The following is a 17,085-nucleotide window of genomic DNA, read 5'->3' as shown; positions in this document are numbered from 1 at the left end:
ATTTCCCCTCCTTTGTCCTGTACTCCTCCAAACATTTCCAGTCCGTGCAATCATCTAAATGCTGTCATTTCACCTGCCTTAACCACTTCCTCTAGCACCTCACCCCATATTCACACCGTCCTCTGTGTGAAAACCTTGCCTCCTCAGGTCTTTTTTAAATGCTCCCACTCTCACCTTAAACTTACCGTTCGTATCTATTCTTGGCCTTCTCTAGAAAAAGATAGCGTCCATCCACCACATCTATGCCCCTCATGGCCCTATAGACTTGTATAAGGTCACCCACGAGTTTCCTGTGCCCCAATCCTAGCCTGTCCAGACTCCCTATAACTCAGTCCCGAGTTCGAACGATATCCTTGTAAATCTTCTTCGCACTTTCTTCAGTGAAATGGTTTCTCTCCTATAACAGGGAGAAAAAAAACCTGTACACAGTACTTCCTGTGTAGCCTCACCCAGTGTCTTAGTTTTGCAGTATTCTACAGTACTGTGCAAAATAATTAGGCTGCCTACCATATACATGTGCCCAAGGCTTTTGTACAGTACTGTCATAATTATATGTTTTGCACTGTACTACTACTACTACAAACAAAAAACAAATTTCATGTCATGTGAGTAATGAGAAACCCAATTCTGATATGGGCCTGTATTGTGGACTGAGAGTGGGAAGGGGGCAGGGAGAGGGGACTCATGGTTGTGAAGGGGGGAGGGAGCAGGAAGCACCAGAGAGACATTCTGTAATGATCAATAAACCAATTGTTTGGAATCAAATCACCTTGCCTGGACTCTCATGGTTGGGTGTGTCTGCACCAGCACCAATTCCTCTCCCGCGCACCCCCCCCCCCAGACTCCCTCTCTGCCACCTGTCCCACAGCCCTCCCGAGGCACTCCACCTTCACCGTTCCCAGCAGCCTTTGCTCCTGCCAGATTTACAAACTCTCTCTCTCTGCCCCACGTCAACAAATACAGTACTGAGCAGAAGTCTTAGGCACCCTGGCTATATATAAGCACCTAAGACCTTTGCACAGTTCTGTACGTTTAGGACTGATGACCTTAGATTCCCAGGTAGGGCCGCTTCCACGGCAACCACAGGGCAGGCGGATCTACTGAGGCCATCCTATTAGGGCCTAAGTGCAGCTGACAGTACCGCAGTGAGGAAGGAGGCCGAGGGCCCAGATGTGGTGGCCATCTGTCACCATATGGTGCGTCCTGACCTCTCCCTCAGGCCATGGAGCCTGCGGCCGGGAGGCAGACTCAGTTGTCGGGGAACTGGATAAAGCATAAGGGGATACAACATACACAGAGGGGTACCGGGCAGCAGACAGGCAGGATATGCTGCCTGTGAGAGCTTGTTCTGCACATCTAGAAAAAAAAACAGAAGAAAATCTATCAGAGCCTCTCAGTCCATTGGGAACATAACGGCTCCCTCGCTTTGTCTGCAATATCCTGGTCACTGAACACAGAATGGCACAGCACCATTGTGCCAAAATAAACTAGTCCCCAGTCTGCCTGCACACATCCCTCCACTCCCCTGCCTATTCAGCTTCCAGACTAAATGTCTATTAAACGTAGCTATTGTATCTGCCTCCACCACCTCCTCTCGCGGGCACCCACCACTCTGTGTAACAAAACAAACCTGAATTGCACATTGTCCCTCCATCCCTAAAGCTCTGCCCTCTGGGACCTGACATTTCCACTGTGGGAGAAAGACTATGCCTACCCTATCATAATTTCAGAAGCTTCTATCTGGTCACTCTTCAGCCTCCACCACTCGAGAGGAAACAATGGAAGTTTGTCCAACCTCCCCCGACAGTAAACACATGCTAACCCAGAAAACATCCCACTGAACCTCTACTGCACCTTGTCCGAAGACTTCACATCCTTCTTGTCATGCTGGGACCAGAATTGCACATAATGCTCCAAGCGTGGCAAAACAAAGTTTTATACAGCTGCAACACGACTTCCCAGTTGTTGTACTCAATGCCCCGACTGATTAAGGTCAGTGTGTCCTGTGGCTTCTTTACCACCCTGACCACAAGTTCCCCAAGTTGCTTCCCGCTACTCGGAAGCATCAAAGTTGGTGCAGTATACCCGTGGGGTTCTGTTGAACAGTGATAATGCAAGTTGCCTCAGGCCTGTTGCTCTCGTCTGATGGAGGGACAGATGACATGGGAGGTTTGTAGCCAGGACTAGTCCTCAAGCCTCGGCCTTGCCTGCTGCTGCAGACCAGGTGAGAGACGCAAAAGTGCTACAGCGTGGTGAGCTTGGCTGGGGCCTGACAGGGCTGCTGTCCCATGTTCAAGTAGTGGGATGACAGGCTGGATTGCATACATCTGTTATTTTTCGGAGTAAATATGCTTCTTTGCTCACTATTTTGAATTATGTTACTCACTATTTTTGAATGTTTGCTCGTTATTTTGAATTATGTTACTCACTATTTTTGAATGTTTGCTCGCTATTTTAAGTTACCTTACTCACTATTTTTGAACGTTTGCTTGCTATTTTGAGTTACGTTACTCGCTAATTTTGAATGTTTGCTCACTACTTTGAGTAGCAAGTGGGCCAAGCCAGTCTTGAATCCCATCCATCAAGTCACCAGGTAACTTAATCCACCGGATTAGCCAACCACGAGGGACCCAGTCAAACGTTTTCCATTTGCCTCATTCTCGCCGCCTCCTGTAAGGAGTTTCTACATTCTCCCTGTGACCGCGCGGGTTTCCTCCGGGTGCTCCGGTTTCCTCCCTCAGTCCAAAGACCTACCGTGTTGGTAGGTTAGTGTTGGTCATTGTAAATTGCCCTGTGGTTAGGGTAGGGTTGATTAGGAGGGTCGCTGGGAGGCGTGGCTCAAAGGGCCGGAATGGCCTATTCCACTCTCTATCTCAATAAATAATAAATAAATATATCAAATGCAAACAGCACCCTGAACCTCATCAATCATCTCCATCAGGTTTGTAAGAGGAGACCTGCCCACACGGAGCCATGCTGCCCACCCACAATAAAACTGCATTGTTCCAGCTGCAGCTGCGCTGTACCTGAGATCAGGTGTGTCTCCTACACGACGGGGACCGTGCTGCGGAAAAGTGCCAGCGTTGCGCGAACCCTGAAAGGCGCACCCACCTACCAATCAGCAACATCTGCCCTTAAACGAGGACGGGCGGCGCACCAGACACACAGGTTCGGTCCGGACCTGGGATTCATCCATGCGGAGTTTGCACGTTTCCGTCGCGACCGTGCGCATTTCCTCCTGGGGCTCCAGTTTCCTCCCACATTCCTAACAGGGGTGGACGGTCGCTGTAAATGGCCCCTGGTGCAGTGGTAGAATCTGGGGGAGTTGTTGGGGGAATAAAATAGGATCGGTCCAAATCAGTAATTGATGGTCAGCATGGACAAAATGGGCTGAAGGGTCTGTTTCGGTACTGCAAGACTGTCCGGCCCTCCACATGTGGCTTTACTAATGAAGCACAATCTTAAGGGCAACACAGTAGCCTAGCGGTCAATCAGCAACATAAGATCATAAGAAATAGGAGCAGGAGTCTGCCATCTGGTCCTTCAAGTCAGCGCCACCATTCAATAAGATCATGGCTGATCTGGCCATGGACTCATCTCCATCTACCTGCCTTTCCCCATAACCCTTAATTCCCCTACTGTGCAAAAATCTATCCAACCTTGTCTTAAGTATATTTACTGAAGTAACCTCCACTGTTTCACTGGGCAGAGAATTCCACAGATTCACCACCCTCTGGAAAAAGCAGTTCCTCCTCATCTCTGTCCTAAATCTACTCCCCCGAATCTTGAGACTACGTCCCCTAGGTCTAGTCTCACCAACCAGTGGAAACAACTTTCCTGCCTCCATCTTATCCATCCCTTTCATAATTTTATATGTTTCTATAAGATCTCCTCTCATTCTTCTGAATTCCTGCGAGTACAGTCCCAGGCGACTCAATCTCTCCTCATAGTCTAAACCCCTTCATCTTTGAAATCAACCCGGTGAACCTCCTCTGCGCCGCCGATGCAGAGACCTTGGGTCTTGGGTGAGGTTTGATTGGCACAGCTGGTGGATCGAACTTGTTTTTAGAGGACTCTGCAGTTCATATTACACATTTTTCTGTGGACTTTGACGTGGACTGTCTCTGTGGCCTGCAGTCAGCGATCGAAACAGAGCTAAACTGAACTGAACTGAACATTCCCAGACTGTTTCAAGGAGTCTGTGTGTTATTCGCTCTTTCTTTGCTGTTTACATGATTTGTTTTTTTTAACGCATTGGGTACTTGATGTTTTCTTTGAATGGGTCAAATATTCCAGTACTGTGCAAAAGGCCTAGCTCCCACCCCCCCCAGCTTTATACTTGTGCCTAAGGTGCCTAATTCAAGGGGTTCAGTTCCCACCTCTGTCTGTAGTCTCTGTTCTCCCTGCGACTGCATGGATTTCCTCCGGGTGCTCCGGATTCCTCCCACATTCCCAAGTTCTACAGTCCGGATTAATAAGTTGTGAGCACAGTTATAGAGGCTGCTTCCGGCACATGTTCGAACTGTGTCGGCCACTGATTCAAAAGTTTCGCAGTTGTTATAGTTACGTGTGACAAGTAAAACTGATCTTGACTTTGAGTTCCTCTTCCCATAAACAGGGACATTCTAACCTTCATAATTACTTACGGTAAGTAAGTTCAAAACGTCTGGAGGTTATGTTGCAACTTTATAGAACTCTGGTGAGGCCACATCTGGAGTATTGCACACAGTTCCGGTCACCCCACTACAGGAAGGATGTTGAGGCTTTGGAGAGGGTGCAGAAGAGGTTTATCAGGATGTTGCCTGGTTTAGAGGGCGTGTGCTATCACGAGAGGCTGGACAAATGTAGATAGTTTTCTCTGAAGCGTTGGAGGCTGAGGGGAGATCTGATAGAGGTTTATAAGATAATGAGAGCCATAGATAGAGTGGACAGTGAGTATCTGTTATCCAGGGTTCAAATGTCTAATACCAGGGGGCATGCTTTGAAGGTGAGAGGGGGTAGCTTCAAAGGGGATGTGAGGGGTAAGTTTTCTTACTCAGAGAGTGGTGGATGCCTGGTATGGTGGTAGAGGCAAACACATTAGAGGCTTTTAAGAGATGTTTGGATAAGCACATGGATATAAGGAAGATGGAGGGATAAGGACATGGTGTAGGTAAGAGGGATGAGCGTTTAGGTATTTTTAACTGGTTTGGCACAATATTGTGGGCAGAATGGCCTGTCCCTGTGCTGTACTCTCCTATGTATTTACATACCAGCCTCTGTGACCCATGTAGGGCCTCATAAGTCCCCACTGCTCCCCAGAGCTTTGCAAGATCTCAACATCTATCGGCCTTAGTTTCCTGTCAAGAATAATAACTTCCCATTCCCCACTGGCCAGTCCTTGAGGCGTCCTGTACGTGGACGACCGACCCTCGCCCCACACCAGAGCAGATCAGTGAACTCCACCCTAAGCCTATGAGAGGCCCAGCCCTCCCTTCCCCTCGACACCTCTTCATTAAAAAAGTGTCGCACCCACCTCCAGGTGAGAACCTTCTTCCGCCAGGCATTTCCAGACAGCGCATACCGCTTCCTCCTCCTCCTCCTCATCATCTCCGAGGTGCCGATAATGTCGGGGAGCGAGCACCTCGGCTTCTTCATCATTTCCAGCGTTCTCTGATCTGTTAGGGAGATTTAGAGACAGGGTGAAGGTGGAGAAAGAGTATTATGGAGAGAGGGAAGAGACAGACTAGTCATAGTTATACTTTATTGATCCCGGGAGAAATTGGTTAAAGCATCAGATTTCCTTGTCTGACACCCTTTCCCTGCCTGGCTGACAGTGACTTATAGCTCAAAAATGAACTGTATTCATAATAAAATATATACACAAGCAAAATCAATGGGATAAAAAACCTCTTTCAACATTCTTAGTGTCAGTTGGTCAATATTGTATATTTGGCAGTGTTAACTTATCTTTTTAAACTCTAGACCCCCCCCCCACACCTTTTTGTAGTTCGAGGGGCTTCCGCACCCAGCTGAGCTCCTCTATGTGTGGTTACGGAAGAACACTATGATGTTGTTCTTCCCCTCCGAGTCTTCCCGCTGGCTGCACTGAGCTTCAGTGCGTACCTCAGCATGTACTCCCATAGCCTGGAACGTGCCAGGCAAAAGCATTCCCCTACAGCAAGGGTTCTCACTCTTTCTTATGCCATGGACCCTACCATCAACCGAGGAGTCCGTGAACCCCAGCTTGGGAACCTCTGATCTACGTGCTGGTAGACCATCAAGTCTCGGGTCAACCAAAGAGCGTCTTTCACCGAGTTGATGATCTGCCAGCAGCACCGGATGTTGGTCTCCGTGTGCGTCCCTGGGAACAGCCCGTAGATCAGAGAGTCCTCTGTTACGCAGCTGCTGGGGATGAAACGTGACACTAGCCCGTCCATCCTCCTCCACACCCTCTTTGCGAACTGGCAGTGTGCAAAGAGGTGGGTCACAGACTCCTCCTCACTGCAGTCCTCCCGTGGGCAGTGGGGTGCGGGGACGACATTCCGGGCGTACAGGAGGGCTCTGACTGGGAGGGCCCCTCTCACCGCCAGCCAGGCGAGGTCTTGGTGCCTGTTGGTGAGATCTGGCGATGAGGCATTTTGCCAGATGAACTGGACAGTCTGCTCAGGGAACCACCCCACTGTGTCCATCACGTCCTTCTCCTGCAGTGCCTGCAGGACACTTCGTGCCGACCACTGCCTGATGGCCTTGTGGTCAAAGGCGTTCTCCTGGAAGAACTTCTCCACGAAGGACAGGTACGCCGGCAACGACCAGCTGACGGGGGCGTTGCGCGGGAGTGGGGCCAGACCCATCCTTCGTAGCCAGGGCGACAGGTAGAACCTGGGCACATAGTGGTACGGGCGACTGTGGAACCTGAACATTTTGCTTCTCAGCTTGACCACGAATAGGCAGTCGTGCTGGTCTCTAAAATCTACCGTTCACCCCCCTCTATCCGTTCTCTAACAAATGGCCTACACATCTGGAAACTTGAATTCACATTTCACCAAAGGCAGCTAGGAAATGAAGTTCAAATCATTTGAGGCATTTGTAACACTAATGGGTTGTAGTTAAATTATATTGATTTCACAAATGTCTGTAAGGGAAGGAAATAGAAGCATTGTGTCACCAGATCCCTGAGAATATATATCCATTGAGATACAGAAAGATAGAGACGGAGACGCATAGAGAAGGGAAAAGCAGAGATATAGATGGAGACAGGGAAAGAGAGACAGATAAAGAGAGAGGGACAGACGGAGAAATAGCTAGAGAGGTGAAGAGAGAGAGAGAGAGAAACACAGACAGATAGAATGGGGAAAAGAAGAGAGGGATAGATAGAGAGAGAGGGGAAGAGAGAAAATTACAGATAGACAGACCAATAGAGAGAGAGAGAGAAAGGTAAATAGAGACAGACAGATAGAAAGACAAACACTAGGCAGGGCCTTCCTCAGATCCTCCACTCTGTGTAAATGACTTACCTCTGATATCCCCCCCCCCAGTACTTCCCTCCAATCACCTTACAATGATGCCCCCTCATGTCAGCTACTCCCTGGGAAAATGTCTCCAGCTGCCCACTTATCATTTTATTAAGCCCCTACCCCGTCACTTCTCATCTTCCTTCACTCCAGAGAAAAAAGCCCTAGCTCACTCATCCAATCCCCATAAGACATGGGATAATCCAGGCAACATCCTGATAAATCTCCTCTGCACCCTCTCTAAAGGCTCCACATCCTTCCCATAATGAGGCAACCAGAACTGAATGGTCTAACATGTCCCTGGTGTGGATGTCAGTACCTTTCTAATGCCCCTTCTCCAACTGTTCTGGGCAGCCGGAGGCCAGGAATCTCCACTCTTGCACTGGGAAGGATCTCATTTCTGATGCATTGCTGGGTGTGGCCTGCCCACTGGAGTTGCTAGAGTGGGATTAAAGCCTCAAAGATGGGAAATGGCCCTTGATTACCAATTTTGCTCAGAATCCAGTTTGGTTAATCTTAAAGTTGCCCACCGTGGGTTGTCCATGGCTGCATAGTGTACAGGAGGGCAGCACTGCCCTGCCCTGGGACAGGAGAAGGAGAGCACGCTCTTTGAAAAGAACTTGGTGTTGTGGAATGGTACAGAGCTTCTGTTAGAGTCAATATAGCTGACCATCTTACACTTTCCTTTTTTGTCTCCTCAGCTTTTCCCTTCCCCCCTTCCTCATCCCATCAATTCTCCGAAATTCCCAGCTCTTGCTCGCTTTTCACCACATGGATATTGATCAGCCAATGCCACCAAGATCTCACCGAGAATTCCAGTCTCCTCAATACCAGCAAATCTCTGCATGGATTTGATGGCACTGGTCAAGCTCCCCAGGGTCTGGAGCTGGTTCGTCATAGGGTCCGGGCGCGGCAGGTAACCATAACGGGTCAGCCAGTCCTGAAAGAGGGTGACAAGAAGTGGCGATAGTTGTAACTCTGTCAGTCCCACTCATTCCCAGTCTCACACAGTTCAAAGTACACTTATTGTCAATGTACGTATAGAACTGTGCAAAGGTCTTAGGCACATAACATGCCTATAAAAAGTATTCAACCCCCCCCCCGAGAACTTTTCATATTTTATTGTGTTACAACATTGAATCACAGTGGATTTAATTTGACTTTTTTGACACTGACCAAAGTGAAAACAAATTTCTACAAAATTGATCTAAATTTATTGCTATTATTAAATACAAAATAATTGATTACAGAATTACTCACCCCCTTCAAGTCAGTATTTAGTAGATGCACCCTTGGCAGCAATTACTGCTTTGAGTCTGTGTGGAAAGGTCTCTATCAGCTTTGCACATCTGGACTCTGCAATTCTTCTCCATTCTTCTTTACGAAACTGCTCAAGCTCTGTCAGATTGCATGGGGATCATGAGCGAACAGCCCTTTTCAAGTCCAGCCACAAATTCTCAGTTGGGTTGGGGTCTGGACTCTGACTTGGCCACTCCAGGATATTAACTTTGCTATTTTTAAGCCATTCCCATGTAGCTTTGGCTTTACGTTTGGCGTGACTGACTTGCTGGAAAACAAATCTTCTCCCAAGTCGCAGTTCTCTTGCAGACTGCACCAGGTTTTCCTCCAGGATTTCCCTGTATTTTGCTGCATTCATTTTACCCTCTACCTTTACAAGCCTTCCAGGGCCTGCTGCAGTGAAGCATCCCCACAGCATGATGCAGCCACCACCATGCTTCACGGTAGGAATGCTGTGTTTTTGATGATGTGCGGTGTTTGTCTTGTGCCAAACATAACATTTAGTCTGATGGCCAGAAGGCTCAATTTTGGTTTCATCAGATCATAGAACTTTCTTCCAGCTGACTTCAGAGTCTCCAACATGCTTTCTGTTAAACTCTAGCAGAGATTTCATGTTTTTTCAACAGTGGCTTTCTCTTTGTCACTCTCCCAAAAAGCTGCAACTGGTGAAGAAACCGGGCAATAGTTGTTGTATGTACAGTCTCTCCCATCTCAGCCACTGAAGCTTGTAATTCCTCCAGAGCTGTCATAGGTCTTTTGGTGGCCTCCCTCACTAGATCCCTTCTTGAGCAGTCACTCAGTTTTTGAGGACGGCCTGCTCTAGGCAGATTCACAGCTCTGCCATATTCTTTCCATTTCTTGATGATTGAATTAACTGTACTCCAAGGGATATTCAGTGACTTGGAAATTTTCTTGTATCCATCTTCTGACTTATGCTTTTCAATAACCTTTTCACAGAGTTGCTTGGAGTGTTTCTTTTGTTTTCATGGCATAGTTGTTGCCAGGATACTGACTCACCAGCGGTTGGACCTTCCAGATACGGGTGTATTTTTACTACAATCGATTGAATCACCTTGACTGCACACAGGTGATCTCCATTTAACTAATTATGTGACTTCTAAAACCAATTAGCTGCACCAATGATGTCATACTAAATGGGGGGGGGTGAATAATTATGCAATAAATTATTTTGTGTTTTATATTTGTAATTAATTTCGATCACTTAGTAGATATTGGTTTTCACTTTAACCCAAAAAAGCCTTTTTCTGTTGACCAGTGTCAGAAAAAGCCAAATTAAATCCACTGTGATTCAATGTTGTAAAACAATAAAACATGAAGACTCCGAAGGGGGGTGAATTCCTTTTATAGGCACTGTTCTCGCACTCTCAGTCACTTCACACCACGGAAACCGGCATAAGCACCGGCCTGATGGGCCACAAGGCTCAGGACAGACTTCAACTTTATATATAGCTATGGTGCCAAAGGTTTTTGCACAGTACTGTAGTAGTTTCATGTATTGCACTGCACTGCTGCAAAAAAAAACAAATTACATGACATGTGAGTGATGATAAACCTGATTCTGATACGGGTCTCTGTTGTGGATTGAGAGTGGGAAGGGGGCAAGGAGAGGGGAATCATGGTTGGGAAAATGGGAGGGGAGAGAGGAGGGAGCTGGGAGCACCAGAGAGACATTTTGTAATGATCAATAAACCAATTGTTTGTAATCAAATGACCTTGCTTGGTGTTTCAGAGCTGAGTGTGTCTGCACCCATGTCAGCCCCTACCACTGCCACTCCTTCTCTGCCACCTGTCCCATACCCCTCCCGTGGCACTCCACCCTCGCCATTCCCAACATCCTTTCTTCCTGTCAAATTTACAAACTTGCTCTTTGCTCCATATTGACATATACAGTGCTGTGCAAATGTCTTAGGCACCCTAGCTATATACATGTGCCTAAGACTTTTGCACAGTATATTGGTCACTGTGAGATAGGTGAGTGTGTGACCACACCGGGTTATACCGGTCACAGCATGAAACTGTGGGAGTATGACTGACACTGAGTTACATTGGCGACTGTGCGAGTCAGTAAGTATTACCAGTATTAAATTACATTGGTAACTGTGTGACGGACTTCCAAGTTCTCCAATGGAATCCTACTGCCAAGCACATCTTACCCCCCCCCACCTCTTCTCTGCTTTCCATGAGGGTTGCTCTCTACCTGAGTCCCGTGGCCACTCGTCCCTCCCCACCGATTACCCTCCTGGCACCTACCCCTGCAAGTGCTACACCTGCCCCACAACTTCACCCTCGCCACCATTCAGGGACCCAAGCAGCTCTTCCATGTGTGGTGACACTTCACCTGCGAGTCTGCCGAGTTATCTATCATATCCGGTACTGCCACTGTGACTTCTACATGTGTGAGACCGCTTACACATTGGGGAAGTGCTTTGCTCAGCACCCTCTCTCTGTCCCTTGCAAAAGGCAGGATCTCCCAGTGGTTACCCATTTCTACTTGGCTTCCCATTCCCATTCTGACATATAACCATATAACAATTACAGCACGGAAACAGGCCATCTCGGCCCTTCTAGTCCGTGCCGAACTCTTACTCTCACCTAGCCCCACCGACCTGCACTCAGCCCATAACCCTCCATTCCTTTCCTGTCCATATAGCTGTCCAGTTTAACTTTAAACGACAACATCGAACCTGCCTCAACCATTTCTGCTGGAAGCTCGTTCCACACAGCTACCACTCTCTGTAAAGAAGTTCCCCCTCATGTTACCCCTAAACTTTTGCCCTTTAACTCTCAACTCATGTCCTCTTGTTTGAATCTCCCCCACTCTCAATGGAAAAAGCCTATCCACGTCAACTCTATCTCCCTCATAATTTTAAATACCTCTATCAAGTCCCCCCATCAACCTTCTACATTCCAGAGAATAAAGACCCAACTTGTTCAATCTTTCTCTGTAACTTAGGTGATCAAACCCAGGTAACATTCTAGTAAATTTCTCTGTACTCTCTCTATTTTGCTGACAGCTTTCCTATAATTTGGTGGCATCTTTCCTACATGTTGGCCTCCACTACTGCCACGATGACGCCACACTCAGGTTGGAGGAGCAAGTCCATCTGGGTAGCCGCCAACCTGATAGTATTAACGTTGATTTCTCTAACTTCAAAGATTCAAAGTACGTTTTATTATCAAGGCAAGTATGCAGTACACAGCCCTGAGATTCATCTTCCTGCATACAGCCACAAAACAGACAGAAAACCGTGGAACTCATTCAAAGAAAAAACACCAAAACCCCAACAGGAAAGAAAAAGAACATGCAGAAAATCATGCATAGTGGCAAAAAAAGTGTGAACAACAAAAAATACAAGCATCAACCCAGAAATCATCAAAACAGTCCAGGCAAATTCAATTCAGTTAATGTCAGTTCTGATAATTTCTCCCCACTTCCACTTTCTCTCTTTTTCTATTCCCCATTTGATTACCCTCTTAGACCTTCACTTCTCCTCGCCTGCCCATCTCTTCCCTCTGGTTTCCCTCCTCCTTCCCTTCCTTCCATGGTCCACTCTCCTCTCCTATCAGATTCCCTCTTCTTCAGCCCTTTATCTCTTCCACCTATCAGCTGCCATCGTCTTACTTCATTCCTCCACCCCCACCCACCCACCTTCCCTCTTGCCTGGTCTCACCTGTCACCCCCCAGCTCGTACTCCTCCTCCTCAGCACAAAATACTCTGCAGATGCTGGAAATCCGAGCAACACTCACAGCACGCTGGAGGAACTCAGCAGGTCGGGCAGCATCTGTGGAAAACGTTGACTGATCATTTCCATGGATGCTGCCCGACCTGCTGAGTTCCTCCTGCGTGTTGTGAGTGTTACTCCTCCTCCTCCTTCCCCAACAACCTTATTCTTGCTTCTGCCCCCTTCCTTTCTGACGAAGGGCTCAGCCTGAAATATCAACTGTTCATTCCCTCCGTAGGTGTTGTTGGGCCTGCTGACTTTCTCTGGCATTTTGGATGGGTAACAGTGTGAGACTAGACGTGAATGGCAGGAAGGTACAAAGGTGATAATGAAGTTCAAGGTGAACTGAGACCAGTATATCACAGTGACCAACTAGGCCACAGTGTGAGCTCACTCCCACCAGCAGAACCCAGCGTCGGTGACCGGTGCGCAGCATTTAAGTTGAAGAAGTTTGAAGGTTTCCGGTAGTTGTACTGTGAAGGCAGTCTTGTGGTCTTTATGTTCTTCAGGATGATCTGGAACGTGGGCGGAGCAGCAATGGCACTGGAGAGCCGCTTCTTCAACTCACCTGCAGAAACAGCTTAATTTCTACCTTTAATGTCTCTTTTTTCCCCTTTCCAAGGTGGACGGGGTTCTGCCAGTGCCCTTGACCTGCAGCTGAACTCAAACCGCGTTTCCTTGCGGCGATGGGACCCTGCTGTCAGGGCTCACTGACCGGCCGTTTCTGGATATCCCAAGGGCCTGAGGCTTCCTGGCCCCGTGGATGAGCCCATCCTATTCTGGTGCGTTGTGGGAGAAAACGGAATATCGGGAACAGCGGACCTGCTGCCGGGGGGCTTTGTACTCAGCAAATCATTCTCTCTCTTTCTCTCGTTGGTGGGGAGGAGTTTGCTGGTGATTCTCGAGTCAGAGAACTCAGGAAAAGAAACCTGGCAGACTTTAACACTGTAAATCAGTAAGTTGTTGGTCTCCCCTCTTGCCGTGTGACACCGCTCTGCCCCTTTAATAGGGAGAGAAAGAGCCCGTGCCATGCCAAGTTGTCGGGTGAATGATCAGTTTTTCTGTACTGCAGATCGTGGTCTCTGCTGGGGGCTTCATTGTTGCTTGCTTGGTGGGTGGTGGGTGTTGATGCTTTTTTTGCTGAAGTGGGCGAGGGCGAGGGGGAGGGTTGATGCTTTGCTGATGCTTGTGCGTGGGAAGGGAGAGAAGGGGGCTTTGGGGTTCTAGCATTTTTACTATCATTCATTCATTCTTTGGGGTACTCTTCTGTTTGTGTGGATGTCTGCAAGGAGCAAGAATCTCGGGTTGTATATTGTAGACGCTCTCTGATATTAAATGGAACTGTTGAATGTTGGATGAATTTAGCGGGTGAGCAGAGACAGTGGAGGCAGAGGGCGTAGGGTGACATTTTGGGTCATTTTGCAATAACGGACCGTACTTCAGACTCCACAATTCAAACCCAGTCGTGAGGAAGCCCTGGTTCCTCTTCAATGATTATGGTTTCGTTGTCCACAAGATTCACACATGCACACATTAGTTCCAAGTGTTGCCTCTTCAGCCTCCAAAGCCCAGGAAATGTTAAATCACTGCTGGATAAAGTGCTGGTAGTTCTAGAACTCTTCCCATCAAAACTGCTTGGCATTGATTCTGCTCACAACATCCAACAGGAGGCCCTTCCCTTGGGAAGACCGTGGATTAATTCAACGGCAGGAGAGAGAGGGAACCTTTCCACAGACACAGCAAATTGAACTGATTAAGGTCAAGAAGGCACAAGCAAAGTGGGGTTGGACTGGGTCAATAAAATTTGATCTCTGAGAATAAAATAAGGCAGAATCAAGGCAGGTTGAGCAGCTTGGAAGGAATCTGTGAAGAGCACTGATCCACTACATGGAAATAAATTCCTCTGAGTGTTTGGTTGGACATGTTCAAAATTATCAGGACTTAAGACAATAAAACTATTAAAACATAGGAACAGACTGAGGCTATTCTATCCTGGATGATTCAATATCCCTCTCAACCCTGTTCTCCTGCCTTCTCGTAACCCTTGACACCCTGACTAATCCAGAACCTTTCTTTGAATATACCCAATGCCTTGTCCTCCACATCCATCTGTGGCAACGAATTCCACAGATTCAGCACCCTTTGAAATTCCTCCTCATCACTGTTCTAAAGGGACGTCCTTCTATGCTGAGGTGCTGCCCTCTGGTCCTAGACTCCCCAACTATAGGAAGCATCCTCTCCATGTCCACTCTATCGAGGCCTTTCAACATTCAATAGGTTTCAATGAGATCCCCCCCGCCATTCTTCTAAACTCTAGCAAATACAAGCCCAAAGCCACCAAATGCTCCTCATACATTAACCCCTTCATTCAAAGTTCAAAGTAAATTTATTATCAAAGTACATACAGTTTATATCACCATATACAACCCTGAGATTCATTTCCTTGCAGGCATACTCAATAAATCCATAATAGAATAATAACCATAATAAAATCAATGAAAGACTGTCCCAACTTGGGTGTTCAACCGGAGTACAAAAGACAACAAACTGCAGGTGCAAAAAGAAAGAAATAATAATAATAATAATAATAAATAAATAAGCATTAAATATCAAGAACCTGAGATGAAGAGTGCTTGAAAATGCGTCTATAGGTTGAGGAAACATTTTCATGATGAAGCAAGTGAAGTTACCCCTGTGGTTCAAGACCCTGATAGCGGAGGGGTAATAACTGTTCCTGAACCTGGTGGTGTGAGTCCTGAGGCTCCTGTACTTTCTTCCTGATGGCAGTAGTGAGAAGAGAGTATGTTGTGTGTGGTGGATGTTCTTGATCATGGACGCTGGTTTCCTGTGACAACACTTCATGCAAATGTGCTCAATGATGGAGGGCTTTTACTCGTCATGGATTGGACTGTATCTATTACTTTTTGTATTATTTTCCATTCAAAGGCTTTGGTGTTTCCATACCAGGCTGTAATTCAGCCAGTCAATATACTCTCCACCACACATCTATAAAAGTTTGTCAAAGTTCATTCCTGGGATCATTCTAATGAACCTCCTCTAGACCCTCTCCAATGCAAACACGTACATCATTTCTTAGATAAGGGGCCCAAACCAGTTCACAATACTCCAAGTTCAGTCTGACCATTGCCCCAGCATCGCATCCTTGCTATTATATGCTGGTCTCCTCAAATTGAATGCTAAAGTTGCATTTGCCTTCCTTACCACCAACTCAACCTGCAAGCTAACCTTCAGGAAATCCTGCACATCCCTTTGCAACTCTGATTTTTGAATTTTTCTCCCAGTTTAGAAAATAGTCCAGGCCTTTATTCCTTCCACCAAAGTGCATGACCATACACCTCCATCTGCCACTTCTTTGCTCATTCTCCCAATCTGTCTAAGTCCTTCTGCAGACACCCTGCTTCCTCAGCACTACCTGGCCCTCAACCTATCCTCATATCGTTCACAAACCTGGCCACAAAATCGCCAATTTCTTCATCCAAAACATTGACGTATAACACGAAAAGAAATGGTCCCAACATCAACCCCTGCAGGGCACCATTCATCACCGGCAGCCAACCAGAAGAGGTCCTCTTTATCTCCAGTCTTTACCCCCGCCAGTCAGCCAATCTTCTATTCAAGCTCGTATCTTTGATTTCCTGCAATATGATGAACTCTTAACCTGTTAAGCAGCCTCAGCTGTGGGTCATCTTGAAAGCTAAAATGAAAATCAAATGAAATGGTAGATAGCACATATAGATGGAAGTGGCTTCTTCAAATCATCAAAATACTTTGCATTTGGGAGCAGGGTTAAGCAAAAGTATAGTAAGGTGAAAGTAGTCACAGTTAAAGTTTAAAGTGTTGGAAAGTTATTAGGGTATAGTGTCATTTTGCAGTTACCTATATAATATTTAATCATACCCTGTGATATCAATAATATTTTTAGTCCTTATGCCACCATAACTGTAATGGTTACCTAGCACATAGTTCCTTAAAGTTGTTATAGCTGGGGGTGGTAATGGGGACAAGCTCCCACTACCCATTAAATGCTCCCAATGGTGTGTACCTCAAATAGTCTCTGACAACCAAGTCCAGCTCCTGGCCTTCACGTGTGGCTTAGCCACTAAGCCCGGCAGAACCGTTTCTACTGACAGGAGAAGGGGCAAAGGTGGGTTACTGGCACCTTAAAACCAGTTGCTTCGACTGGGCTCGTCAGCCACAGTTGGCAGCTCATCAAGGAGAAGGAAAACTCTGATCTCAAACCCCCACTGCCTGGCAGCTATACCCACTCATGGGGAAGGCTTTAGGAGTAAACCCGGGGGGGGGGGGGAAATCCAGAGCTGGAGTCCCTAAGGGAGTCCGACGTTGAGTTCAACGCTGCCTGGCAACTCCTGCGACGCTGCTGGTACCAAACTGGATCAGTCTCCGCCGTTCCTTTGGATTCTTCAGTTGTGTAGAGAGAGGGAGCTTGCTACACTGGCAACAGCTTGCTCTCCATATGATACTGTCCTGGCTTGCGTACCTAGACAACATCCATGGTCAACTTTGACCA

General features: G+C 47.1%; 1 protein-coding gene across 2 annotated transcripts in view; it reads right to left on the bottom strand.

Moving 5' to 3' along the window:
• Positions 1 to 17,085, bottom strand: part of LOC140204906 (matrix metalloproteinase-17-like) — a 63,277-nt gene that overhangs the window by 43,936 nt on the left and 2,256 nt on the right. Inside the window, exons 2-3 of one of the 2 annotated variants that reach the window (XM_072271839.1) lie at positions 8,301 to 8,433; positions 5,516 to 5,657 (exon numbers count right to left, since the gene is read on the bottom strand). In XM_072271839.1, the coding sequence (XP_072127940.1) occupies positions 5,516 to 5,657; positions 8,301 to 8,433 (275 nt within the window). The remainder of the gene's footprint in view (positions 1 to 5,515; positions 5,658 to 8,300; positions 8,434 to 17,085) is intronic. The other variant, XM_072271841.1, reaches the window with a different exon arrangement.

This window comes from Mobula birostris, chromosome 11, assembly GCF_030028105.1.
Source record: "Mobula birostris isolate sMobBir1 chromosome 11, sMobBir1.hap1, whole genome shotgun sequence".
Taxonomy (NCBI): domain Eukaryota; kingdom Metazoa; phylum Chordata; class Chondrichthyes; order Myliobatiformes; family Myliobatidae; genus Mobula; species Mobula birostris.
This window is presented reverse-complemented; position numbering and strand designations above follow the sequence as displayed.